Source organism: Suncus etruscus, chromosome 15 (genome assembly GCF_024139225.1).
Source record: "Suncus etruscus isolate mSunEtr1 chromosome 15, mSunEtr1.pri.cur, whole genome shotgun sequence".
In the NCBI taxonomy this organism is placed as follows: Eukaryota; Metazoa; Chordata; class Mammalia; order Eulipotyphla; family Soricidae; genus Suncus; species Suncus etruscus.
The window spans coordinates 15,953,693-15,980,794 of record NC_064862.1 but is presented as its reverse complement, the minus strand read 5'-3'; the positions used below and the strand labels follow the sequence as shown (position 1 = coordinate 15,980,794).

The window sequence follows — 27,102 nt, the reverse complement described above, 5'->3', positions numbered from 1 at the left end:
AGTTCCAGCTCACCTCAGGAAGCTCACCACAAAGAGTGAAGAGTTTAGTTAGAGAAATAACTACATTTTGAACTGTCCTAATATTGAGAATGTATGAGGGAAATGTAGAGCCTGTTTAGGGTACAGGCGGGGGTTGGGGGGGGAGGAGGGAGATTTGGGACTTGGGTGATGGGAATGTTGCACTGGTGATGGGTGGTGTTCCTTTTATGACTGAAACCCAAACACAATCATGTATGTAATCAAGGTGTTTAAATAAAAAAAAAATTAAAAAAAAAAAGAATTCAAAAAAAAAAAAAGAAATTGGGGAGGAAGAGATGGAGGAAGAGAGAAAGAGAAGGAAGTGGGGGACATTGGTAACTAACTCCTATACTCCAACGCACTGATTAAATATTTATAGCACATGGGGCCGAAGAGATAGCACAGCAGTAAGGCTTTTGCCTTAGACACAGAAGAACTGTGGTTCGAATCCTGGCATCCCATATGGTCCCCCGAGCCTGCCAGGAGCTATTTCTGAGCATAGAGCCAGGAGTAACCCCTGAGTGCTGCCGGGTGTGACCCAACCCCCCCAAATATTAGTAGCACCAATATTCCATTATAGAACTTCAATATAAATAAATGATAAAATGATATAAATGTTAAGCATGAAGGAGTTGAGGCAGGCAGGCCTAAATAAAAATTGATTTTTACATTTTTCTTTTTCATCCAAACCAAGTATTTATTTAATCCTTATTCTTTTCTGACTGGAATTAAACATATACTAGAGAAACTTTTGCCACCATCTGTATGTTTAAATCAATGTAGGCAGGATGCAACTGTGAAGCAAATTACATGGTTACAGTAGTTAGTATTGTTATATATATATATATATATATATATTTTTTTTTGGTTTTTGGGCCACACCCGTTTGACGCTCAGGGGTTACTCCTGGCTATGTGCTCAGAAATCGCCCCTGGCTTGGGGGGACCATATGGGACGCCGGGGGATCGAACCACGGTCCGTTCCTTGGTAGCGCTTACAAGGCAGACACCTTATCTCTAGCGCCACCTTCCCGGCCCCTGTTATATTTTTAATGTGTATATTAAAGCTGGAACTAGGAGGCACGGAACAGGTATGTGTTCAGACCTATGCAATTATGGCAGAGATTCAGAATTTTGTGAATTCTGAGACACCAAGACTGAAATATAATTCTAAAACCATTCACAGGAAGAGGCCAGCACTTAAATGGCTAACACTGGCCCCAGCAAATCCAATAAATATCAAGAGAGGTACAAGAGCAGTTCATGGGACCAAACACTTAAAGCTTCACAGTGGAGTAGAATCTTTACAGTGGAGCCTCCTTGTAATAGTACTAGGTTTGTTGGTTGTGACTTTGTCTTCATTTTTTTATTCACATACAGGCCTGTGAGCACCGTCCCAAAATGCAATAACCTCTAAACATGATTCCCTGTGACTGAAGTAACACAATCATAAAAAAAGAGGCTTTAGAATAACAAGGTTTTAGGATAACAAGGGAGAAAGCACAAGGAAGGAAATGGACACAAAACGAACAAAACAAAAAGAATGCTTTTGCTATACACAGGGGTGAACAGTTACACTAGCAGTACAGGAGCCAAAGGAGGGAAATATAAGATGCATACTAGGAATAGAGGTGGAAGGAGGACAACACTGATGGTGGGAATGCCATGATTCATTGTCACTATTACCTTAAATATTACTATGAAATACTCATCATTCACTTTGTTCACAATAAAAAATTATAAAAGAATGTTTTCGAAAAAAGACAAGGATTCTCTTTAAAATTATACACATATATACATATATAATCATAAATCACTGCAACTACTACCATCTTTAATTAAAGGTAAAAAACGTAGAATAAACTTAAGCAGAATATAAGTTGTTCTTCCAAGTCTTATTAATATTTTTCATCAGTGATGATATTTACTTCTCTTACCACCTTCCATTCAAACTTAGTATTGAAAATAGGAAGAAGAATAAAGATTTGTAGAACTATAATTCACGGAGCAAAGAATTAGGCACAAATATTGAGAACTTTTATGTAAAGTTATGATTATTGTGGACAGGAAGGAGGTGTCTCAGTCCCTCTGAATGCATGGCTGGTAGACAATATTAACAAATCCAGGACAGAAGTTCTTTTCCTATAAAAGTTCCGAGCAAAACCAAGTCCAAAACCAAGATTATGTCCTCTAGGAAACTCTAGGGAGATTCTCATGTTAAAAATTTACTCTAGTCACCTGCCACATGCTATTTCAGTTTTCATATTATTTGCAACAAACCCTCTTTACATCACAATAAAGAATCATCCAAAGAATATCACCATCACCCAAAGAATATCCCTGATACATATGGCCAGTTTAGTATGATTAAAACTACTCAGTTTCTGAGAAGAACAGAATAATTCCCTTAATGATGGAAACATTTAGATATAAGTAAACATTTACTAGAAAAATCAACATGAGCCATACACACCTTGAGCTTCATCTGTTATAACCCTTTCTTTCTTTTGGCGAAATAGTTTCCAGGCAGGTACAGGAGATGGTTTTGATGGTGCAATAAGAGGACCAGATCTAGTTCTAGTCAAAAGTACAGGATGGCTATAGGAGTGGGAGAGACCATATTCTCTAAGCCTCTCAGCAGAATTGGCCTAAAAAAAGGAAAGAGAATATAATAAAATGCTTAAGGACCTTATGTATATAAAATAGTGTCTGTAGTTCAAATGATGCTATTTTTGGCCGGAGAGATAGCATGGAGGTAAGGCGTTTGCCTTCCATGAAGAAGGATGGTGGTTCGAATCCCGGCATCCTATATGGTCCCCCGCATCTGCCAGGAGCGATTTCTGAGCGTAGAGCCAGGAGTAATGCCTGATTGCTGCCGGGTGTGACCCAAAAACCAAATGATGCTATATTTTTTGTAGAGATGTCATGGTAAAACAGAACAAAATAACTACCCATATTTTTTGTTGTTCTAGAAAATATTTCTCACTATCATTTTCATTCTATTACATCATTTATTTTCTCGAGGGCTTCATTCCTTACTTTACAAATTTACAAAACCAAATCAAAAGTAACTTCTATTTCTGAAAATTTAATGTTCTCTGAGATTGTATAAAACACAGCACATCAGTCATGATTTTTATAGGCTTACATTTGAATGCAAATGTTTGATCAGTAAAGTTGGGATTGTTATTTTTAATCCTATACACTGCTACTTGTGTCAAAATACCTTAATGATCTTGGTATGTCAGATCAATTAAAAGTAAGTGATGCCTGTTCTGCATTTTAGTCCTCTTCCTTGTCCCCATGATCATACTGGACAGTGGAGGACAATGAACTCATTCACAGAAGGGCAGAGGTTACTGTGTTCCCTGCCAGGCACCAGTTCCATATTCAGCTGTCTAGCTCTACTGAACTTACTCTGCCTTGGAACAATTCAGAATAATACGTAAGCAGAACTTTTCTTTTTTTTTTTTTTTTTTTTTTGGTTTTTGGTTTTTTGGGGCCACACCCGGCGTTGCTCAGGGGTTAATCCTGGCTGTCTGCTCAGAAATAGCTCCTGGCAGGCACGGGGGACCATATGGGACACGGGAATTCGAACCAACCACCTTTGGTCCTGGGTAGAACTTTTCATTTCTGATTGATGAGTGAATAGTGCCATAAGGAACAAAATAAGAGTTTTGTGAAAGTTGAAGTAATTTGTATGAAAGGCAAAATTTTATATTCACAAGCTGATATTGAAAGATTAGAAGTAAGTAAAGTCAAATAGTCAAGCTCATTAAAATAGAAATTTGTTTTGCAAATCTAGTTGTTCTTCCTAGTGATCCTGTACCATTGATTTCAGTGCAAATAACCTTTGGAACTGCTGGACTTTAAAAAGTTAATTAAATGAAGACCAATAACCCACTGATCACAAACAATAGGGTGACACCACCTATCAGAAAAGCTAGAATAAGCCTTCCTCTGTGACTTTCTCAAGCACAGTTTTTACTTCAGTGGGGCATAAAAAATAAATTCTTGTATTCATGAGATAGCATAGTTTCTAAATGCAGTGATTAATTAATTATTGTAACATTAGAGAGTTGTAAGAAGGAATAAATCAGTGTCCAAGAAAGTCATTTAGAAGGGTTGTGATTAAGCATAACAAAGAAAAATTTGATTGTATTTAATTTTCTAAATTCATAATTAAATGTAGAAAAATAAGTCACATCCTTTTTATATTACTTTTGTGAATTTTTGCAATTTACTGAAAATAATACTGAAAGGTTGTAGATTTTTTTAAAGAAACTGAGATCTCTTTTTAATTTATTTTTAATAATAAAGTTTCAGGTATACAAAGTCCCAGCTCCACACCTATGACTAAAATCTATTTTTACAATTCTTTTCCAGACTTGAATGTAATTTTTTATTGGAAACTTAGGGGTTTTCATAATGTTATTTAGTAAGAAAATGCCTCAGAATAGTTTATCTAAACAGTGCATTGTTGGATCTGGAGTGATAGCACAGTGGTAGGGCTTTTACCTTGTATATATGGCAGACCTAGAATAGACCCTAGTTTTTATCTCCAGCATCCCTCATGGTCCCCCGAGCCTGCCAGGAGTGATTTCTGAGTACAAAGTCAGGAGTAACTCCTGAGTACTGCCCAGTAGTCCAAAACCCCAAAAAAAAAAAAGTGCATTGTTATAGAAATTATACTAATATAGCATATGAAATAGAAGTCATGCCCAAATTAGTATTTATATATTGAATAATCCTAGTTATAAAATTTGGATTTCTATATTTAAAGTCATATAACTGTCAGCAAAGTTATACTTCATTTACGTTCTTTTCTTGAGCTATAGAACATAAGAAAAATAAAGTACAGTACTAGCACCTATTTTAGTTTACATAATCCCAAAAATGAGTTGCCTGATATAATGAATGTAAACATTTATATCAGTTGTTCTTCAACATATTATGAATTATTTCAGAATCATGTAAAATTAGTTATATTTTGATAGTGTAAAACTTTCTTACAGGAATTAAATTTTTCTTAGATTCGAACAGGTTACCAAAAGATAGACTACCAATATCCTAATGCAATCCTAACCTACCATAAATAGGTTCTAAATCTTGTCAAATGCTATTTCAGCATCTATATCAAAAGAATGCAATATTAGTTCTCCATTCTATGACTATGGTATATTACATGACTTGGTTTGGATGCAATGAACTACCTTGCAGTAAATTCTACTTGGCCATGAAATGTAATTCTTTGAATGTAGTAGTGAATTCAGTTTGCTAGTATTTATTGAGAATGTATGCATTCGTGTGGATGAGAGAGATTTGTGTAGATGAGAGAGAGAAAGAGAGAGAGAGAGAGAGAGAGAGAGAGAGAGAGAGAGAGAGAGAGAGAGAGAGAGAGAGAGAGAGAGAGAGTTAGTCCTTGATTACTTTGGGGATAATGCTGGCCTCAAAAATGTGTTTGGAAGTTTTCTTCAGTTTTTGAAAAATCTTGAGAAAAGTGTTTATTGATGTGTTGACTTTTTTTTAAAAAATGAATCATCGGTTATTAGAAAGTCTAGAAAAAAGTGTGTGTTGATGCGTTGGCTCTTCTTTAAAGGTTTATTAAAATTCACTAGTTAAGCTACCTTTTCTTGAATATTTTGTCTTTTGGATGATTTTAAAATTACTTCTTCAGTTATCAAACTGTGACTTTTTTACTCAGTGTTTATATTGCTCTTGATTTAATTTTTGCAGGATGTAATTTCCTCTAAATTATTTAATTTAGTGCATACATATAATTATTGTAATAGTCCATCATGATCTTTTGTTTGCTATGGTTTCTTATAACTTCTCTTTCACTTTTAACTCGAAGTTTTTTCTCTTCTCTTTGTGAGTTAAAGTTTAATAAATCACAGTTATTTCAAATAACGCAATCTTGATTGCATTGAAATTTTTAATTATCTTTTTGGTCTCTAATTTATGTCTTAAAAATAAATCAGCACTTCTTGGAAGATCCTCCTAAATTATTTTCTTCTATTTGAAAACAAAGATCTGGGTGTAAGTGTTTATGTTTCAAGCTCACAACATTAGCTTCTACTTCCTTTAATTTCTTTATTCAAGTTTATTTTAAATGTATGGCCAACTTATATTTTAAAATATTTAATTTTTTTGAATAATTAAAAGTATTTGTTTTTTATATTTTTATATATGCCTGCCTTGCTATCAACTTGCCTCTAAGTTTCATTTTTGTGACATTCCTTAAGTTCTGATAACTTGAATTTTCAATAGTTTTCTTCAAGTTTTTTTCTAATTTGTATCTAGGTATCTTGGCTCACAATATTGACAATAATAAAGTTTCAGGTATACAAAGTCCCATCTCCACACCTATGACTAAAATATCAGCATCTTTCCACCAATGTTTTAAGGTCCCATCAGATTTCCCTGACACAACATATTGACAAGCTTATATCTGTTGATCAACTCTCAGAGTTTGTTACCATTGGTCAATTGTTATATCCAATGGACTTCTTTATATTCCACAATAAAAGAACAATCTGGATTTCTTCCTCTTCCAGTGAATAACTTCACCCAATATTATGGTCTCTGTTTTATTCACATTTCAATGGATTTCATTATTTTCTCTGCCTTTTTAACTCTGGAGATGACTGTATATTCACTTTAACATGTTTTTCTCATTTTCTCTCCTAGTTTATATCTGTAATTTTCTTTCAATAAAATTTTGTTTTGTTTTGTTTTTGTGTCACACCCAGTGATGTTCAGGGGTTACTCCTGGCTATGCGCTCAGAAATTACCCCTGGCTTGGGGGACCATATGGACACTGGAGTATCGAACCACACTCTGTCCTAGGCTAGCACACACAAGGCAGACACCTTACTGCTTGCACCACTGCTCTGGCCCCAATTATTTTGTTTCTTAAAAAATCTTTATGACTCATGAAACTAATAAATATACTGCTGTAAAATGTTTAACAACATCAAAAATAGTATCATAGTGTTAAGTAAAAAATCTTATTTCTGAACACATCTTAAAATACATTTCACTGTTAAATGAAAGTATAAAAATATAAAAATAGAACACATAAACAAACAATTGTATATCAAAATGTTAGCAGTTCTTACATGTAATTATCTAAATATTTAAGCTATCAATATTGCAGTTCTATTCCCTTTGCCCAGGTATTTTTTGTTACCAAAGTGAATAGATTAAAAAAAAATCAGTTAAAGGCTTTGTATGTATTGCTTTACACTCTAAGATTATAGCAGTTGTTTACTGGATGTGAATTAATTTAAATAATCTTCATTGAGAAAATATGAAGACTTGTTTATAGAAAGACTATTTGTTGAAACTTAGAATTAATATAATTCATATCATAATTTATATACCTTTACTTTATAAAGTATATATTTCATTTAACTATTTATAAAGAATATATCATTTAAATCTTTTATTGTTCATGTACATATTAAAATAGGTGTTAACTTTTTTCAAGACAATTTCAGTAATACAAAATTTTCTTGCATGTTCTATGTATTTGGCCAAAATGTCCAATTTTAAAGAGAGAATTTTCATTAAATTGTGGTCCTCCAGGACAGAGAGATAGCATGGAGGTAGGGCATCTGCCTTGCATGCAGGAGGACAGTGGTTGGAAATCCCACATCCCATATGGTCCCCCGAGCACTGCCAGGAGGATTTCTGAGCATAGAGCCAGGAGGAACCCCTGAGCACTGCCGGATGTGACCCAACCCCCTCCCCCAAAATTGTGGTCCTCCAAGAAGTGATATTTCATTTCCTGTCAAAGTACTTACCATGTTCTTTAATGAAAAAATCTTCTTCTCAAACAAATAAAGAGGTGTACAGGTAGCATATACAACCATATTAGGAGACTGAGATAAAGAAGAATCTATAAAAACAAACATAAATTGTGTTATTTATGTTCTAGTTCCTAAGCTCTTCTCAGGCAGTAGTTCTCCCAGATAGTTCAAGTTCCTTAATAAAATTATCTTTGCTAATTAAATATATCTAAATAACTTTAACTGTAACTCACAAAGTTAAGAATCAAATGTGCTTATTTTATAAGCTAATTTATTAGTTTGGCTTCAAAACTGTTCAGTTAATTACTAAAGAATTAATTTTACTGCAGTGTAAATTGTGTAGCATTGTAACCACACAAACTTATTAACTATTAGTCAACAGAATTGAGGATGGCCTACGAGTGGTTATGCTAGTAAAGGACTTATTAAAAAAAGGACTTATTTGCAAATTGAGACAGTGGTTAGCTTCCATAGAGAGAATGATTTCAATTAAATGGATTTCTGTATTTTCAAATAGAAAGCATGAAGAAAATGATTTTTTCACAAAGACATAACTTAATTTGAATATGTTATTTGTTTATATTTATTAGCATCCTAAACTTTATTGAACTGTACTATAAATATTTATTGAGAGTATCTTCATAACCAGAAAATATATAATTAGGAATTGACCTCCAAATATCTCTATAATTAAGATTATTATGAACATATAGATACAACATACATTAAAATTTAAACTTTGTATATTTTCATGAGGCAGAGGTATAAATCCAATGTCACTCCACTACCCCAATGCTAAGCTACATTCCAATTCTTAAGGTTTTATCCAAATTTTATCTAGAATTTTTTTACACTAAATGGTGCTCCAGAGGGCCTGGAACTCTACCAGTAACTGATTCTCAGCCAACCAAGCCAACGGCTTAGAGCAAGTACGAGAGAATATGGTACTGCTGGGTTTTTTTTTTTCAGTGCTAGCTATTCTAGAACATTCTAGAGATATTCAGGGGCCTCCAGTGATACTTTGGGATCAAGAGATAGAGGGGTATTGAACAGAGAAGAGTATGTATCCTGACTGTTGTATTATACTCCAACTCCTCAGTGTGAATGTTGCAGAGGTTAAGGTATTGAGTATTTGTTTCTCACAAGAAAACCCATAAAAAGATTTAATGATTTTCAGAAGTAATCCATCGGTCACTTTGGCAATATCATGTCATCTCTTTAAAAATTTGCATAGTTACAGGAGCTAATTTCAGTGGAGAATTAGATAGAATTAGTGTCTTTATTTTTTGTTTTCTTTTGCCTTTTCTCCCCTGGAAAAGTAAGTGTATACTCATGAACAAATTCCTTTAAACTATGCTGTTAAAATATTTTTAAATATATACTTTCTGGGGGGGGGAGGGTTGGGCCACACTCGGTGACACTCAGGGAGTACTCGTGGCTTTGCTCAGAAATAGCTCCTGGCTTGGGGACCAGATGGGACTCTGGGTGATTCAACTGCGGTGTGTCCTAGGTCAGCCACGTGCAAGGCAAAAACGCCCTACCTCTGTGCCATCACTCCAGCCCCAAATATATACTATTAATGACACTATCAAATTTCTGTACCTCAAAATTATAATTATCAAAATACCCTCACAAAAATCACAATAAAGTATTAAGACAAGTTAAAAGAAGCCAGATAGGAGCCAGAGTGATAGTACAGCAGAGAGGCATTTACCTTGCATGCAGACGACCCAGGTTGGATCCCTAGCATCCCATATGTGCTCCTGAGCCTTCCAGGAGTGATTTTTCTGAGTTCAGAGCCAGGAATAACCCCTGAGCACTGCTGGGCATGGATCCCCCAAAAGAAAACAAGTCAGATAAAGCAGAGTGCTGGAGGTATGTAGATAGTGTTTTGATCATGATATGTATGATTTATTTATAAAGCAAATGGCATAACTAATATATATGGTATAAGATAAAACAATAAATTTATATTCATAAACATGATTATATTTTATATAACCAAATATATGCTATAAAGTATAATTATATATGTAATATGGTATATTAATATGCTAATTTGCAATAAAATGTATTAGTGTGCCTTCCTCAATACAAACAATACTCTTGTAACTTTTCTAGATTTTCCATGAGTTTATTGAACAGCTAGAATAATTACTCTCAGAGACTGATTGCTTATATTCTGGCAGAGATTGCTGGGAGTGTTGGACATCTGATGATGGTCTTGAGCCATGGATTGACCATTTATATTTTTCCTTTTCCTTTTCTCCATCTTTATTCTTCTTTTTCCCAATGTCTTTTGGATCTGCTTTCTCTATTGCATTAGAAAAATACAGTCTTTTAATTACAATAGAATCGCAAACAACACTTTTTATTTAGTCATTGTGTTTATAAAAAATAGTATAAAATAGTATGACTTAAATGTAAATTTACAGCTACAAACTTCTCAAAAAAGCACTCTCCTCTACTTAGAAACAACAAGAGAAAACGGATCATTGCTACGTTAGGCACAAAATTTAAGACAACTATGTGGTGTCAAGCATAATAGCAGATATTTCAATAGGAAATGAGTAATTAAAAAGATATTAAAAATTTCCCATAAATATTCAAATTTAACTGAATATTAAGTTACAATATATGATTTTATGTATTACATCAAAGCAAAATTTTATAAAGCCGTCAAAGGAATATTCAAAAATCATTAATAGTAATATCTTATAATAAAAATATCAAATGGGAAATTATAGTTTCATAGAGACATTTATTTGTATAATAGGCAGCCTTAATTAAAATGTGTTTTATAACTGTAAATAAAAGCCTTAATTTTCTGTAATTTCACCCCATCTGTAAAATATTGGTAAATGTGTAGCGATAGCCCTCCCAATTCTGCAAAACTCTGCCAATTCTACACTAAATCACCCAAAGAACCTTGATCATATCCCTCCACCACACTCTCAGATGTTTATTAAAAAATGAATTAAAAACCTTTTTTCCATTAACCATCCATCTTCCTTTTAAACCAATTCAGTCACTGACATTCAAATTTATCCTTACTATAGCCTGTGCCTACCTCTTCAAATAGAAGAAACCTTGACCCTTTGGGTAAGTTTAATACCTCCACCTGGTCTGTAGGTCCCACATATTTTTACTTCTTAAGAAATTTTCAGTTACTTCTTAAAAATACATCATCCTAGCCACTAAAAACACTCAATTATAAACACTCAATTCTCTTCTTAGGTTAGCCTTTATGATTTGCACTTATTTCCAATCAGTTCTACTTTGTAGCTTTTCCTCTTTTCATGAACTTCTAATAAGGTCATTTCTATATTATTTTTCCCACCACTTTTTTAATCTTTCTCCTATCTGTCTATCTGTCTTTTGCCCACATTACTCATCAGAGCCCAAAGTCCTCTAAACCACAAATTCCAACAAAAAATTTGAGCTCTCCAAAGTTGAGATAGTTCTATCTGATTCTGGAATAAATTTTTGCCTTCAGTAGTGACACTGTCTGCTAGTATTCTTTCTGCTTCTGTGGTTATGCCTTAGCCTCCTTCTTCAGCTCATCAGTTTGTAGGTAGGCCTCAGATCTTTGCTTCTTTCACACATCATTTCAGTTCACACATCCATGCAAGAAAGAACTTTTTAGCATTACTATTTTTTTTTTACCATTTTATTCTATCTACGTAAAACATATACGAAGAATGTGATGGGTGAACTTGAAGCACATACTAACTCTGGAGTCTTTGCTGAATAAGGGCAGAACAAATCCAGTTCTGCCAAAGACCCAGTGCTCTACCCACCACAGCTGGCTCTGGTTGCCACCAGAAAAAAGGACCAGTGTCATGAGTAATGTTGGAGAGAAGCCAAGAACTGATCAGACCAGCACCAAACTTTAGCATTTCATAGAGATGACAGTTCAGAAATTTAGATGGGAAAATTGCATTAAAATTCACTAAGCTTACTGAGTGAAAATGGTAACACAGAAGGCTCGACTAGTCTTAACAACTCAGTAAATTCTCAGAAAATGACTTTAGTAACAATATTATGATATGGTATCAGTCAATATCAAGTAAATTTTTTGCCTACTAAGGGGGAAATCCTAAGGGTGAGTGGAAAAATAGGGACATTGATGGCAGTAAGGTCACACTGGCAGTGGGACTGAGGTTGGAACACTGAATACCTAAAATAATGATATTGTGAGTAATTTTGTAAATCATGATGTTTAAATGAAATTTCATATCCAAATTATGAGCAATAATTCTACACTTTGTAAAGAAATTCAAAGGCTGGAGTGATAGTACATTAGGTAGGGCATTAATTTGCCTTGCACACATCTTATCTGGTTTCAATCCTCCACATCCTGTGGTCCCCCAGTCCTGCCAGGAGTGATCCCTGAGCACTGCTGAGTGTTGCCCCAAAACCAAATAAAATAAAGTCAAAATCATATTAAACTTTTACTTTTTAATAATACAGAAAAAATGGACTTTTCTCCAATGTTATTTGGTTATCATTTTAATCTATGTAAAACATAGATTGAAGCATGTGATGGATAAACCTGAAATACACAATGTCTCTTACTACATTAATATTGTATTAACTTTGACTGAACATATATAATTATCTTGATTTTTAAATGAAGCAAATTATGAAACAATTATTAACACATAGCTAATCAATCACAAGTTCTAAAACCTTGGAAAGGAACTCATACACATAAGTCGTTTTTACTATACTTAATACAGATTGTGAGTGAGATTTCATTTAGATTATAAACTGTGGGCTGGAGAGGGGGGAACAAGGAAATTATCCTTCACTGGACCGACTCTAGTTCTATCCCCAAGTACCACATGTGGTTCCTAGTGAAGTGACAGGAGTGATCCCTAAAAAGGTAGCCAAGTGTAAACCCTGAGCACCGCTGGGTGTGGCCCCCAGACCAAACAAGGTTATCGAATGATAGTACATAAAGAAGTATGCTCAGCAATGATTGCAGAACACTTATCTACATTATTCATAATAACCATAAATAACATCATATAAAATATCTCACCCTTTGGGTTTCTTTCACTTCTCTCAGGGGATGGCTTTACTGATGCTGGTGAAGTCTCAATTTTGCCATCTTTGCCCTCTTTCACGTCTTTGCCCTCTTTCACGTCTTTGCCCTCTTTCATGTCTTTGCCCTCTTTCACGTCTTTGCCCTCTTTCACGTCTTTGCCCTCTTTCACTTCTTTGCTATCCTTGAGCTCTTTCCCTTGTTCTTTCGTTTTGTTCTCCATCATTGCTAATTTACTCTCAGAAATGGACTCATCTGGCAGTTTAAACTCGGGCAATGTTTCCTTTAAGAGCTCCCAAACTTTGTCCATATATTCTGGGCTTAAGTAAAAAAAAAAAAAAAAGTGCAACAGGATTAATTTTCGAAGATAAGATTTTCTTTACCACCACCCCCCAATCAACTAATTTCAAACGCTACTAAAAAATTAGTAAAGAATAACATCATTCATCGAAAAAGCATGAATGTTCAAAAATGTCCAAATTAGGGGCTGGAGTGGTGGTGCAAGGTATAAGGTGTCTGCCTTGTGCACGGTAGCCTAGGACAGACTGTGGTTCAATCCCCCAGCGTCCCATATGGTCCTCCAAGCCAGGAGCGATTTCTGAGTGCTTACCTAGGAGTAAACTCTGAGCATCACTGGGTGTGGCCAAAAAACAAAAGCAAAACCAAAAGTGTCCAAATTGACCTTTTCAACTGAGTATCCAAAGCATGCTGGACTTTGCTAATGTGGGACAAAATACAGTGTACTGGTTCAAGATAGTGACATGGGTTGGTTCCGAACTTTTACCCATGGATATACATTTTGAGCTTTCTATCAAAACTAGCATGTGAATAAAGAATGGATTAGTGAGGAATAGTATGCTATACATTTTGTGAATGAAAGTTAAGGTAAGACCCCATTGAGCAAATAGGAATCTCACTATGAATTCTTACTATGATTTCCACTGTTCGGAGCCACTCGTCAGGTGGCCATCCAGGACTTTTAGAAAAAACACAAAGCTCTGAACTTTCTTCCTTTAAAGTAAATTATATTAACTATATATTCAACAACCAAATTTTTAAGTATAATTCAATTTTCTCTTATTGTTGTAGAGGATCTATCTTCCATTCTCCTCATTCTTTTAGATGTCTTTGGAAAACCCCCATGGACTAGTAGGAAAGTCGATTGCCTGCTTGTTTTGTCTTCTACTCTACAGTTCTAAGCAACATGCTAATATCACATGCTTTGTCATCTTCCTGTTTGAAGTTCCTCAATTGCATTCTTATCATAATAAGGATGTTTTGAAAATCTGATAACATGGTATAAAAGACTTTTGTCTGTGTAACTTCTGCAGATTACTTCTTTACTTACTGCTATTAATTCTCTATCATCCAGTAGTTTGTAGCACAATTATGAAGAGCCACATACTATTGACATAAATATGTCTTATATTCCAATACTTTTCTTAACTGAGATTGCTTTCCTACCTTAATCAGTTGCATTTTTTTAATTCTTTAAAGAAAGTTGAAGTAAACCTCTCTGGGAGGAATTAAGCTACATATTCCTGCTTTAAAAAAATGAGTTCACTAAGAACTGCATAAATTCTATATAACCATTATCAATACTTAAAAACTAGTCAATCAACAAAAATGCATGTAGAATATATACATATATATACTGTGTAAGTTATTAGGGGACAGTCTTAAGTACAGATTATATGATATTGAACAAGAAAAAAAGAGCCCAATTCTCATGAGATTGACATTCCCAATAAATATGGACTTACTAGGACTGAGGGGGAGAAATGGAAGGACTGGAGGGAGAAGTGGGGGTATACGGAGGAAGAGAGAGATACATAGAGAGAGTGTGTGTAGTCAGTTCCACAATAAAAAATAATAATTGAAAATGGGATATGGTATAACTTTGGAGAATGAGAAATTTAAATATGATAGTAAACAAAGTCTTCTCCAGTCAGGAAATAGCTCAGTGGACTTGGCAGGATACTTTGTATGTGACAGTAGCAGGCCCAATTACTAACACAGCTGGAATGGCCAGAACACTATTAGGAGTAGCTCTGGATCATTACTAAGTTTAATCCCCAAATAAAACTCAATGACTTGATATTTAAGCTGGATGAGACTTAACTTTTATCATGGTTTTGTCCATGTAATACCCTGATGAGAGATCTTTCTCAGCATAACAAAACAACAGTCTCTCTAAGGATTCTAAGGCATAGTGGTTTCATGTATTTGCGAAAAAGAATAAAACCATAGACACTGGCTAGTTGCTAAGACAAAATGAGGTGAAGGATAATAAAGTCAGAGTGTGCAAAAGACAGATAATGCAGATTCTGGAAGTATAATGTTTTAAAACTTCTTTAATCTGTTTGGTCAAAAGATTTTGAACAAGGGACGTATTATGATATAGTTTAAGTATTTTAAGACTGTTGACTGTTGTGTAAAGAATTAACTATGTAAAAGTAACACACATGTAAAAGTAAGTGAGACCAATTCTGAGTTGCCATTTGTTGTAAGCAATGATGAGGAGTGGATTTATGATGGCGATGACTAAGCTCAGAATGAGTCAGGGATGTACTATTGACAGAGCTTAGTGGGTTCACATGTGAAACTGGGGGAAGTTGAACAATCAATAACTCCTACTTCTCCCAGTTTGTTTTGGCTTTTATTTGACTAATTAATGGAGTGGTAAATGTACTAAGATGATATGTTCAAGGAAAGGTACATATTTGGAGATTGAGAATCAAGTATCCTTATCTGGATATTTAAAGCTTGAAAGTTTTTCAATAACTATATATTATTTTTATCTGACAGTCTCATATATCCACTTACCATATAAACTTGAGTATAAAACGACTTTTCCTGGCACACAATTTGTGCCCAAAACCCGAACTCGGCTTATACTTGTGTCATACAGGTTATTTGATTAATGCATGTAGTCTCCAGTTGTCTTCAGCCATCTTCTGGAGTGGGCGGTGCTTCAGCTCAGTCCACAAGTTGGAGCTGAGTTGAAGAGGTAGGCTGAACTGAACTGTTTGCCACTGAACTATTTAACCCACAGTATCCTGTGCTTTGTACAAGACCGACAGCAGTGTTGATAGTGTTGATATCTGCGAATTTAGTGTTGATGACAATGTCGATGATGATACCCTCACATTAGATACAGCTGAAACTCTGTTTGGATGATTTGGCGGAGGAAACCAGTTTTGAAGGATTTTAACCTTTGTAATTTAGCTTGATTACCTGTTAAGCTATGGTTTTCTGCACTTTATTTAAAGTTTTAAAGTTATTTTTCCTAGTTTACAGTTTTTCTTTAGCAGTAAATATTGAAAAATATTTAACTCACTGATTCCTTAATTATTGTAATTGTTTTGGGTATATATTTTTATTTTGGCTGCTGCATTTTCCATTTCAGCTTATACTCCAGTCATCAAGTTTTCCCAACTTTTAGGGTAAAATTAGGGGGGTCAGCTTATACTTAGGTCAGCTTAAACTCCAGTATATAGGATATTTCAAAAGAAAAGGACAAGGGACCGGAGAGATAGCATGGAGGTAAGGCGTTTGCCTTTCATGCAGAAGGACAGCGGTTCAAATCCCGGCATCCCATATGGTCCCCTGTGCCTGCCAGGGACGATTTCTGAGCCTAGAGCCAGGAGTAACCCCTGAGCGCTGCCGGGTGTGGACCGCCCCCAAAAAAAACCAAAAACAAAATAAATAAATAAAAAAAAGAAAAGGACAAGATAAGGGAGCAAGAAAGATAGTGCAAAGGTTAAAGTGCTTGACTTGTAGACAGCAGACTGTAGTTCATAGCTAAACTGCACACAACCAGGCCTGATGCCTGAACACTTGTGGACATGGCCTAAAAACCAGAAGAAGGAGAAGGGTGAAGAGTTGGAGCAATAGCTGAAATTTTATTCCCATTTTAAATATAAAAGATAGAAAACCAGAGATTATATTGTTTTCAATTCACTCTAAATTTGATGACCGTAAAGAACTGTTTCCGACATCAAAGATCAGAGATTATGATAACATGTGCATTAGTTGATTTTATAAGTCAGCATTCATTCCTTATATTTACATCAATTGAAATGAAAATGATCCCTCACCTTCAACCTGATTAATTTCCTTAATCAAAATATGATCCAGTTATGTTTCTACTCTATATGTTATTAAATAAGTTTTGACATTTTATATAAAACATTAGTTTTTTATTCTATTCTTTACTAAGCCCTATTTCCTTTTATGATAAATAATATGCATATGCCATATGAGAGAAAAACTGTGAGTCCTAAACCCAGCATGTCAGCACCTATTTCCTTGTTCACAAATCTAATAACTTAACACCAATGTTTTAATAACAAAATTAAGATATCTAAGTATTGAATTAAAAAAATTCTCTAAATAGAATCACTGAAATTCTCAAGGGATTTTATATAATAGTTCAAGACGGCATTATCTCAAGATCGTGAATAGCATGTGGCATTTATTTTTTTCCATGTTTTTCAGCCACATTTGGCAATGTTCAGAGATTGTTTCTTGTTCTGCACTCAAAAATTACTACTGTTGATGCCCAGGGGCCTTATGAGATACCAAGGATTGAATTGAGTCAGCTGCATGCCAGGCAAGCACCCTATCATCAGTACTATGTCTCTGGCCCTAAATTATTTAAATTTTCTCAACCACTAAAATTATGTCATTTCAACAAATCTTACTGAGCTTTATATTGATATATATTTTTCATTTTTAGCTGCAAGCCTACCTAAGATTAATGACTTCAGGCAGCCATCCTGTGAGTGCATGAATAACCGTGAATTCTCCCAGCTCTCTTCTCTCTGGAAAATGGATACTAAAAAAGAAAAGAAAAAAAGGAAATTCATAAAGATAAAATCACACTTAGTAAAATCAGAAATCATAGAGAACTTTGGAAGGAACTAGAATTCCTCTTAAAATTAAGATGACTGTGTATGTAAGGATCATAATGGCTATCTCTACAGTCATATGACTTGTGTTATGTTATCCCTAATAAAAGAAAGTTAACATGTAGTTACTAAACATACTCATACACTTTATATGTAAAATGTAGAAATTAATGTTAATGGCAGAGTTAGCAGTTCCTTAAAAAACATTTTATTCTATATTATTTTGAGATAGCTTGATTAAAAACAGAGTATCTCAGCCTACATCAAATGAAATGTTATTTGAGGATCTGGTTTCCTTTTTGTTGTTTTACTTAAAAGGAAGCTTCTAACAATCTGTGGAAGACAGTAAAGACTTAGGAAATATAGAGTATGTTCATAAGGGATATTATAAAACACAAATATGAACAGCATTTATTTCATAGATCTATAGGTCTCTCATGTTCTTTTAAAATAAGGCAGTGTTTAATTTTTAGGATTGCAGTAAATATTCTAAAATTTCTAGGAGGCTGTGGTAAGAAAGTTTTGTGCATCAAGAAGGGATTCGGAAAACCTTTAGGAAAGAAAATCACTGCAGAGAAACCAGAAACATGGTCTCTCCTATGTAAGAGAATTTGTCACTGCAGCATAAAGTCAAGCAAGATTCAAAGTGGCCAACCATCACACTCTCAACTTGAGCCATTTTTAAGTACTTTTTCAGAGGTAAACAATCTGTTTATATTAATACCCCTCAATGCCATTTGTCTGTTCCCTAAGTTACGACAATAGACCACTATTTGCTAATGGTGGTGATGAATAGTATTGGCCAAGAAACATGTTCTTTTCGTTTGAAAGACATTTTACAAATAAGTAAAGTGTTTCATCATTTATATATTTGCATTCCTTTATTAATAATGCTGTGTTTAAATTTCTTTTAAACACATTTCATGAAGTAAACTAAATTTCTCCTTGAACGATTATAATGCTGTGTGTGTGTTGTGTGTGTGTGTGTGTGTGTGTGTATGTGGTTTTGGGGCCACACCTGGTGGCGCTCAGGGGTTACTCCTGGCTATGTGATCAGAAATTGCTCCTGGCTTGGGGGAACATATGGGATGCTGGGGAATCAAACCGTGATCTGTCCTAGGCTAGCTCACGCAAGACAGATGCCTTATCGCTTGCACCACTGCTCCAGTCCCTATAATGAATGCCATTTGTAACGTGAGTGTACAGTCTTCCTAGAAATCATAATCTTTCTTTATTTACCTCACTATTCTATAGCAATTTTAATGTATATGTAAATGAAATGATCTTTATGGACTATGAAATTCAAAAAAATAAAAATAACTATATTTGTTGCATAGATTTGTTGAGAGTAGATTTCCATACCCAGCCTAAGAAATTTTCTTTATTTTGTCTAGTGATTTTCAAGCTGTATTAATTTATTTAAACAAACGGCTGACAATAGCAACAACAAAATAGAGACTGGAGAGACAGTACAATGGGTAGAGGGCTTGTCTTTCATGCAGCAGAATGGGGTTCAATCCCTAAATCAGAAATGGCTCTCAGATCCACTGTGAGTGATCCTTCGTGCAGAAATAGTAATCCCTGACTTTAATTGGGTTTGGGCCCCAATACAAAACAAAACAAAAGTAATAATCAACTTATGACTCATGACTTATGATTCAAGTTGTTATAAAATTCTAGTAATTATCACTTTAGTAGGTCATACATTTAATGCCTCACTAAATTTGCAACATTACTTCTCAGAAATTCAAATAAGGGAGTGAGAATTTGGAGTAATGTTTTCCTTCAAATTAAGCAAATCTATTTTGTCACCAATGTGAGAACTTAGTTAATATCCATCTAAAAATAAGCTGGAGGAAGCTTCATTTTGTAACCATTGAAGTTAAGGGCTGTAGGATTTATGAAATAAAATTTTAATAGAAAACCAAAAGTGAATAAACTGATATGGAGGGTGATGTAGAGGTCATTTCTTTAATTGTGAAGACTTGGAGAGAGAAATTTGAGATCCATAAATTACACAGAAAACAGACATGGCTTCTGACTAACTTGCTATGTTTATAGGAAAGAGAAACTAAACTTGAAGACAAAAGGCTGACCATAGTCTGTGAAAATATGTGGGTGTGTTGTATTGTGCTGAAGACCGAAATGCTATTCCACACTGCAGGAGTTGGAAGTTTGACAGGTTCAAGCTAGGATAGTCAGGATCCTCCAACTGATATTTTGCCATGCATTTACCACACAATCATCTGTCACTTATAGGAACAGGATAAAATGAAGACCAGAGGGCCAGAACACTACAAGTGTGTCTTTGAAAGTGTTGATGTAGTTCATACAGAATTTATAAAAACAATGGATAAAACATGAGGAATTTTTATCACAAATGTCTTAAAAAGATCTATCATAAAAGTGATAAATGCATTTATATCGAATCAAAATGTTGGAATTTTCAAAACTAATTAATAATAGCTACATACACATTTCCCAATACAGAGATTCCCTGTATATTTTAGTATTTAATGAACTGATTTTTGCCATAAAATCTTTATCTCATTCATATAAACTATATTTTTATTATTGATAATCATAGTAGGAGAGTTTTATTTCTCTTTTGTCAAACCAAATACCTTAAATCAATGGGATTCTTTATTCAAAAGCTGATATTGTCTTTCTTGTTTGTTTGTTTGTTTGGTTGGTTGGTTGGTTGGTTGGTTGGTTGGTTTTTGGGCCACACCCGGTGATGCTCAGGAGTTACTCCTGGCTTTGCGCTCAAAATCGCTCCTGGCTAGGGGGACCATATGGGATGCGGGGATTGAACCAGGTTCATCCTATATCTGCCATGTGCAATGCAAATGCACTACCACTGTGCTATCGTTCTAGCCCCTGATATTGTCTTTTTAATTGACTTGTTAAAAGCTATTAAAAGCTCATTGTCATAACTGGAGCTCTTTTTTCTGCCTTTTCCCTTTATACATTGAGTGACTATTCATTTACATACTCAACATTTGCCAGTTTAATGATAGCCTTAGACAAAAGCATTGGCCAAAGTTCATATTCATAAGTTGAAGATGGAAGCAACAGATTGTTGTCTTCATCAAAAGGAAAAAAGTCATCAATAGTTATCTTTCTCCAAGAACCCTAAAATGAGAAGAAAAACACTTATTTATTTCATTTCATTCCATACATAATTCATATTTCTGACACACTATTTTATAATTTTGGCTTACATGTGACGACTTATATTCATTTTCATTATCGGACTGCTTGACAATTTTATGTCACATGTCATCCAATGTTAAAGTACATCCTTATCTATATCAAACTTGTTATATATCCTTTCAGTGTTCTGTCTACATAATGCCATAAATCAATATCTTCAAATAGCATAAAAAGTATTATATAATCAGTGATACCTTAGGCATTAAGTAAATAACTCAATAAAATAATACCACAAATTTTCTAAATATAACTTTTTCCTAACACGGCCAACCCAGGACAGATAGTGGTATCTGACTCCCGGCATCACATGTGGTCCCCGAGCCTGCCAAGGATGATTTCTGAGTGTAGATCCAGGAGTAACCCCTGAGTGCTACGTGTGTGACCCAAAAACCAAAATAAATAAATAATAAATAAATAAATAAAATCAGTACATGTTCACCTATTTGTATGTTATTTCATAAATAAACACATAAGATACATAAGATCAATTGTGTATCAACTCAGTGTTTTGTTTTTTGTTTGTTTGGGGCCATACCAGGTGGCACTCAGAGGTTACTCCTGGCCCTGAACTCAGAAGTCTCTACTGGCAGGCTAGGGAACAATATGGAATGCCAGGGATAGAACCCGGGTTCATCCCAGGCTGCCCTTTTGTAAAGCAAATGCTTTACCGATGTGCTATCACTCCAGCCCAGAAAGTTGAAAATTGGGACTGAAACAAATGCCTCATTGAATGAGATCAATAGCTGAAATACAATGGCAGAAAATTAATAAACTGGAAATAAGTCAGTGACCAGAAAGAAATATGATTATTAGAAAAATGATATGAACCTTAGGGATCTGTGAGATAATATGAAAATATTATTTTAAGGTAAATAATCTTAAAACATTTGTAGCCCCCAAAGGAGGAGAAAATAAAGAAGAGCTAAAAATATTAAAGCAATGAAGTTTAAAAATTTTTTCCAGAGTTTTTTTATGGCTTTCCACAACCATACTTCTACAGATATAAGAAATGTATAATATCCAAATGAGAGAATCCCCAAAGATACCCACCCTTTTATGTCTCCTTAAAGTTTTGATAAAGTCCTCAAACAACCAGCAAAAATTAAAAACATTTTTCAGGGAAATTACAAAACCATGAAAGATAAAAAGAAATAGAACATGATTTCAAATACTGAACTTGTTGTTGGTGTATATATATATATATATATATATATATATATATATATATATATATATATATATATATATATATATATATATATTCTGTAGCACACTTAAACAGAAAGTATATGATAGGTTTGGGAGGATTAAAATAAATTATTTACTATGCGTGTTAGGATGCTTAAAGGTTTTAAATTTCACTATGAGCATTTTAATAGTTTGATTGTTTTTGTAAGAAGCATGCATAATATCACTAATAATAAAAGAAGAATAAAAAGTGCTGTATTTTGGCAAAAAGCCATTGAGCAATAGCAAAAGGTCATTTGCTTTAGTTATAGGTATTGTAAACATGTTTCTCTGAATTTTCTGAGTTAGCAGTTCTTGGGCTGCAGTTTCAGTCCAGAATTCTATCTTGAGAATACATACAACATACCCTTTAGAAATAAAAGCAAATCTAAAACATTTTTAGATAAATAAAAGATAGGTGGTCATTAGTTGACTGGCTTTAAAAGAATGTGTAAGGAAATTAATTGTTCAGAGACAGAAAAATAATAGAATGGAAGAAACTTTGGAGTATCAAAAAAGAAAAGGAGCAAAGGAAAAAGAAAATCATATGGTGAAATCTAGTGGAGAAGCATTCTTTTAAATGCATAATGTTGGTGAAGGTCTCTGTGGATGTCAAGGCAGTATGTATGACAGCTATTTAGTAAATATACCTACACAGGAAGGAAATGTAGATGCTACATACTGATCAAATTGTATTTCAATTTAATTGGCAAAATTAACCAGGAGGCTGTAATAAATTATATGAATATTTTTCATATCTAGAGCAGCCACTAGAAAATAATATATAAAGAGACAGCAACTCTATTGATACAATTGAAATTGCATTCTAAACATACAAGAAACACATAAGGCAGGCCAGAGAGATAGCCCAGCGGTAGGGCATTTGCCTTGCATGCAGCCAACTCAGAAAGGATGGTGGTTCGATTTCTGGCATCCCATGTGGTCCCCAAGACTGCCAGTGGAGATTTCTGAGAGCATAGCTAGGAGTAACTCCTGAGCGTTGCTGGGTGTGATCCAAAAAAACAAAAGCATATAAGGCATATATGAAAGTTGTACTTTGTTTATTCATAGAGAAATTAAAACACTTATCTATTCAGACAAAAATGTCAAAAGCAATATATATTTATATTATATATTATATTATATATTATATATTAATATATGCTATATATTAATATATTTATTTCAAGTGAAAAGCTACAGATTCACTCTTTCTTTAATGGAGCCAAATGGATGTTGAAATTGCAATGTATGTGAAATGGTATGTGGAAACTCGTGCTATTACCACCAGGTAGAAGGTGATCACTGCCTTCTCTTTCATATCATTGCTGGTTAAGCTGCTTCATAATCTGTTTTCTGGCCAATGTTAAAGAAGCTTAATGCTATTTATTTATAATAAAAACTGGAAGTAATGGGAATTTTTTTCTTTTTTTTTAAGACACACTACACACAAGTAGTGTTGGGACAACTGGTCAACCACATGCAAAAAAAAGCAAACTCAGACCTATACCTAATGCCATGCACAAAGGTCAAATCAATGTAGATTAAAGACCTTGATATGAAACATAAATTTATAGGTATATAGAAAAAAACATAGGCAAAGGATCCCATGATATTGAGACTAAAGGCATCTTTAAGGAGGAAACACCATTGCCTAAACAAGTGGAAGCAGAGATAAACAAATGGGACTACATTAAACTGAGAAGCTCCTTCACTTCAAAGGAAAACAGTGGCTAGGGTACAAAGCTACTTATGGAGTGGAAGAAACTATTCACCCAGTATTTATCTGATAAAGTATTAAGATCTAATATATACAAGGTACTGACAGAACTTAACAAGAAAAAGCATCTAACCCTATGAAAAAATGGGGAGAAGAAATGAACAGACACTTCTTCAAAGAAGAAATACAGAGGCAAAATGTCACATGAAAAAATGCTCCACATCACTAATTATCAGTGAGATGCAAATGAAAACAACTATACCACTCTGGGTCCACTGATGAAGGGAGGTTGACACTGGTGGTGGGAAGGGCCCTGACTCATTGTGTGTCTGAAATTCATCTATGAAGGATTCTGTAAATCACAATTGTTTCAATAAAGTAAAATTAAAAAATTTAAAAAACTCAACAAGATGAACACCTCACCAAGAACACTACACATTCTAGACTCTCATTCTATTGTCAATAAGTTATACGCAGCTTCAAGAATAAACGACAGCTCAGGAACTTCATTTGGCTCAAACTGAATCAGCATAAAACACGCATATCAATAAAAGAAATAAAAATAATTTGATTGATTATATCAATAGATGCAGAGAAAGCACTTGGACAGAACCAACACTTATTCATGATTTTAAAAAAGAATTGAGGGGGGCCCGGACCTGGGTCACCCGAACCCCCTCTCCCCCTTTCCTCCGGATCTCCAGGTGGGTTTCTGGGAGGAGCTCATGGGGCACCCTGGGTTTTCCCCACTCCCAGGCCGGGTCTGGGGACCGGCCTAGGTTGGGCTTAAATCCCTGTCCTTCGGGCTTGGGAGGGTCTCTCTCCCTTCCTGGAGCTGGATTTTTAGCAGCACGGGCGGGCAGCTGGCAGACCTCCGTATGTGCCAGCGGCCTTTTGGCCTGGCCTAGGGTGGGGGGCCCGGACCTGGGTCACCCGAACCCCCTCTCCCCCTTTCCTCCGGATCTCCAGGTGGGTTTCTGGGAGGAGCTCATGGGGCACCCTGGGTTTTCCCCACTCCCAGGCCGGCTCTAGAGGGTGGATCAGGGGGTGTAGTTTGATCTGGGGGGAGGCAAATAATTTCTCAGCTATACTCAGGCTATCACTGGCAATTTCATACCAGTCTACATTTTGATCATATGCTCCTCCCAACCATCAGTACCCCAGATTTACCCTTCTTAACTTCAGTAACACACAGCTTCAATCTCTGACCAAAGACATACAGTAGATCTTACAAATCCCAGAACTATTTAGAAGGACACAAATCGAACACATATTGAACACATATATCTTTTGAATATTTTATGGTTATTTTCTTTAACTGCTGTAACTCTCTATATATTCTTCTACCATGATGTTTCTATCCACTTTTCATCTTGTCTTTTCTTTGTAAGCTGTTCAGTAAGGATTGTGGTGGAACTGTCCCTCAGTTTGATGCCTATGATTGAACTATGTTATGGAAATTGCTGGTCTTGTTCCTATTGCCTCCAGATGCACCAATAACGCTTCGTGGCATTGATCCTTGTTTGCATAGACACATTAAAATGGGAAAACACTATACATACAGAATAAATCTCATTACAATGTACCTTACACCCTGAATATTGATATAATGACCTGGCATAGGCCTCAGTTGAATGGGCATTCTCCATTCACGCTGGAACCAGGCAAGCTATCTACGAAACATCCAAGGTCTTTTATAGCAACAGTTGGAAGCAGTCCTCTACCAGAAAAGACACTACCGAGGGTGTGACATCAACCTCCTAATAAGACACTTCCGTTTACACTGAGAAGACGTGACAACAACAATGACCTGCGAGAAGACATGACAACAACGATGACCTGCTCTACAGGACATGGTTCTCTCTATTGCCCCTTAAGTGTGAGGTGAAACGAGAGGATGCTCTGCACCATCCTGACTGCAATATGGGATATGCAGACTCCAGGATCTTTAATACAGAAGAATGATACCAACAACAGAGACTATGTGAGGAATGGAGGTGTATTGCCACTACAGACTATGACTTGAATTGGACAAACTAGTTTGCCTGGAGCCTAGAGTCAGTCCTGTGCCAGGAAACTTCAGGGGTAGGGTCTCCATGTATTTAGACCATAATTTGTCTTTCCATGTCCCTTATGTTTTGGTGGGCCTATGCAAACAAATGCCACTTTATGTTCTCTTGACTCCAATCCTTAAGAAAAACAACCCATTAAAACTTTTGAGGTTAACTTAAACTAGTAAGCATGTGCATGGAACTAGATAAATGTACTTTGCCCTCAATGTTTAAAGAGTTAAGAAACAATATGTACTACAACTGGGGATTTGAGGGACAAAGTAATTGTATTGTACATGGGTTCAGTTTTGTTTTTCTTAATGTTCTTTGGCTGAAAGTTCAAGGCTGGGATATCATCGATGGAACTACTGAGAATCCTGTTTATGGGTGATTGGGCTTCCACTGTAACTTTACCCTGTCCTCTTTCTTTGCATCTTTGTTGTCATAATTAAAATAATAAAAAAAAAAAAAAAAAGAATTGAACAAAACGTTAACTGAAGCAACATTCCTCAAGATAGCCAAGCCATTTACCACATGAAAATAGCAAGAGTTATACTCAATGAAGAGGTAATGGATCATTTCCTCTAATATCAGGCACAAAAAAGGTTTCCCACTCTCACCAATTCTATTCACTATAAACTGGAAGCACTTAATATAGTAATTAGGCATGATATGGTCATTCAGTAAGGAAAGGAAGAAGTCAAGGTGTAAGTAGTTGTGGATGTTATAATATAGTTTAGAAAATCCTGAAACTGTGCAAAGAACAAGATCACTAATTACAGATGTCTGACTACAACAAACGTGACAGATTAGATCTTCTAGAACCATAACAAAAGACTCTATCCTAGACTTTGTCCTATGACCGATTGAAATACCAACATCTCTAACTACATAGGACCTATTTTGTCATCCACAACTCAGCAGAAAGTTTCCCGGTACCATAAAAAGGCCTTGGGATTCGATAATGAGAATGTATGGAGCCTGTAGTTGCTCCTGTCACAGTATGCTTCAAGGGAGAAGAAACCCTGCATCTCTTAGGCCAAAGGAATTTTCTTTCTAACTTACCCAGTATTTTTTATGCCTATGCAAAAACA

The 27,102-nt window shown here is 35.1% G+C and overlaps 1 protein-coding gene across 1 annotated transcript in view; it reads right to left on the bottom strand.

The window, feature by feature from the left end:
• ADGB (androglobin) overlaps positions 1 to 27,102 on the bottom strand; it is a 162,820-nt gene that overhangs the window by 106,298 nt on the left and 29,420 nt on the right. Inside the window, exons 6-12 of the mRNA XM_049789313.1 lie at positions 20,790 to 20,929; positions 17,635 to 17,721; positions 13,054 to 13,201; positions 12,879 to 12,990; positions 9,990 to 10,145; positions 7,826 to 7,920; positions 2,491 to 2,665 (exon numbers count right to left, since the gene is read on the bottom strand). Coding sequence (XP_049645270.1) covers positions 2,491 to 2,665; positions 7,826 to 7,920; positions 9,990 to 10,145; positions 12,879 to 12,990; positions 13,054 to 13,201; positions 17,635 to 17,721; positions 20,790 to 20,929 — 913 coding nt within the window. The remainder of the gene's footprint in view (positions 1 to 2,490; positions 2,666 to 7,825; positions 7,921 to 9,989; positions 10,146 to 12,878; positions 12,991 to 13,053; positions 13,202 to 17,634; positions 17,722 to 20,789; positions 20,930 to 27,102) is intronic.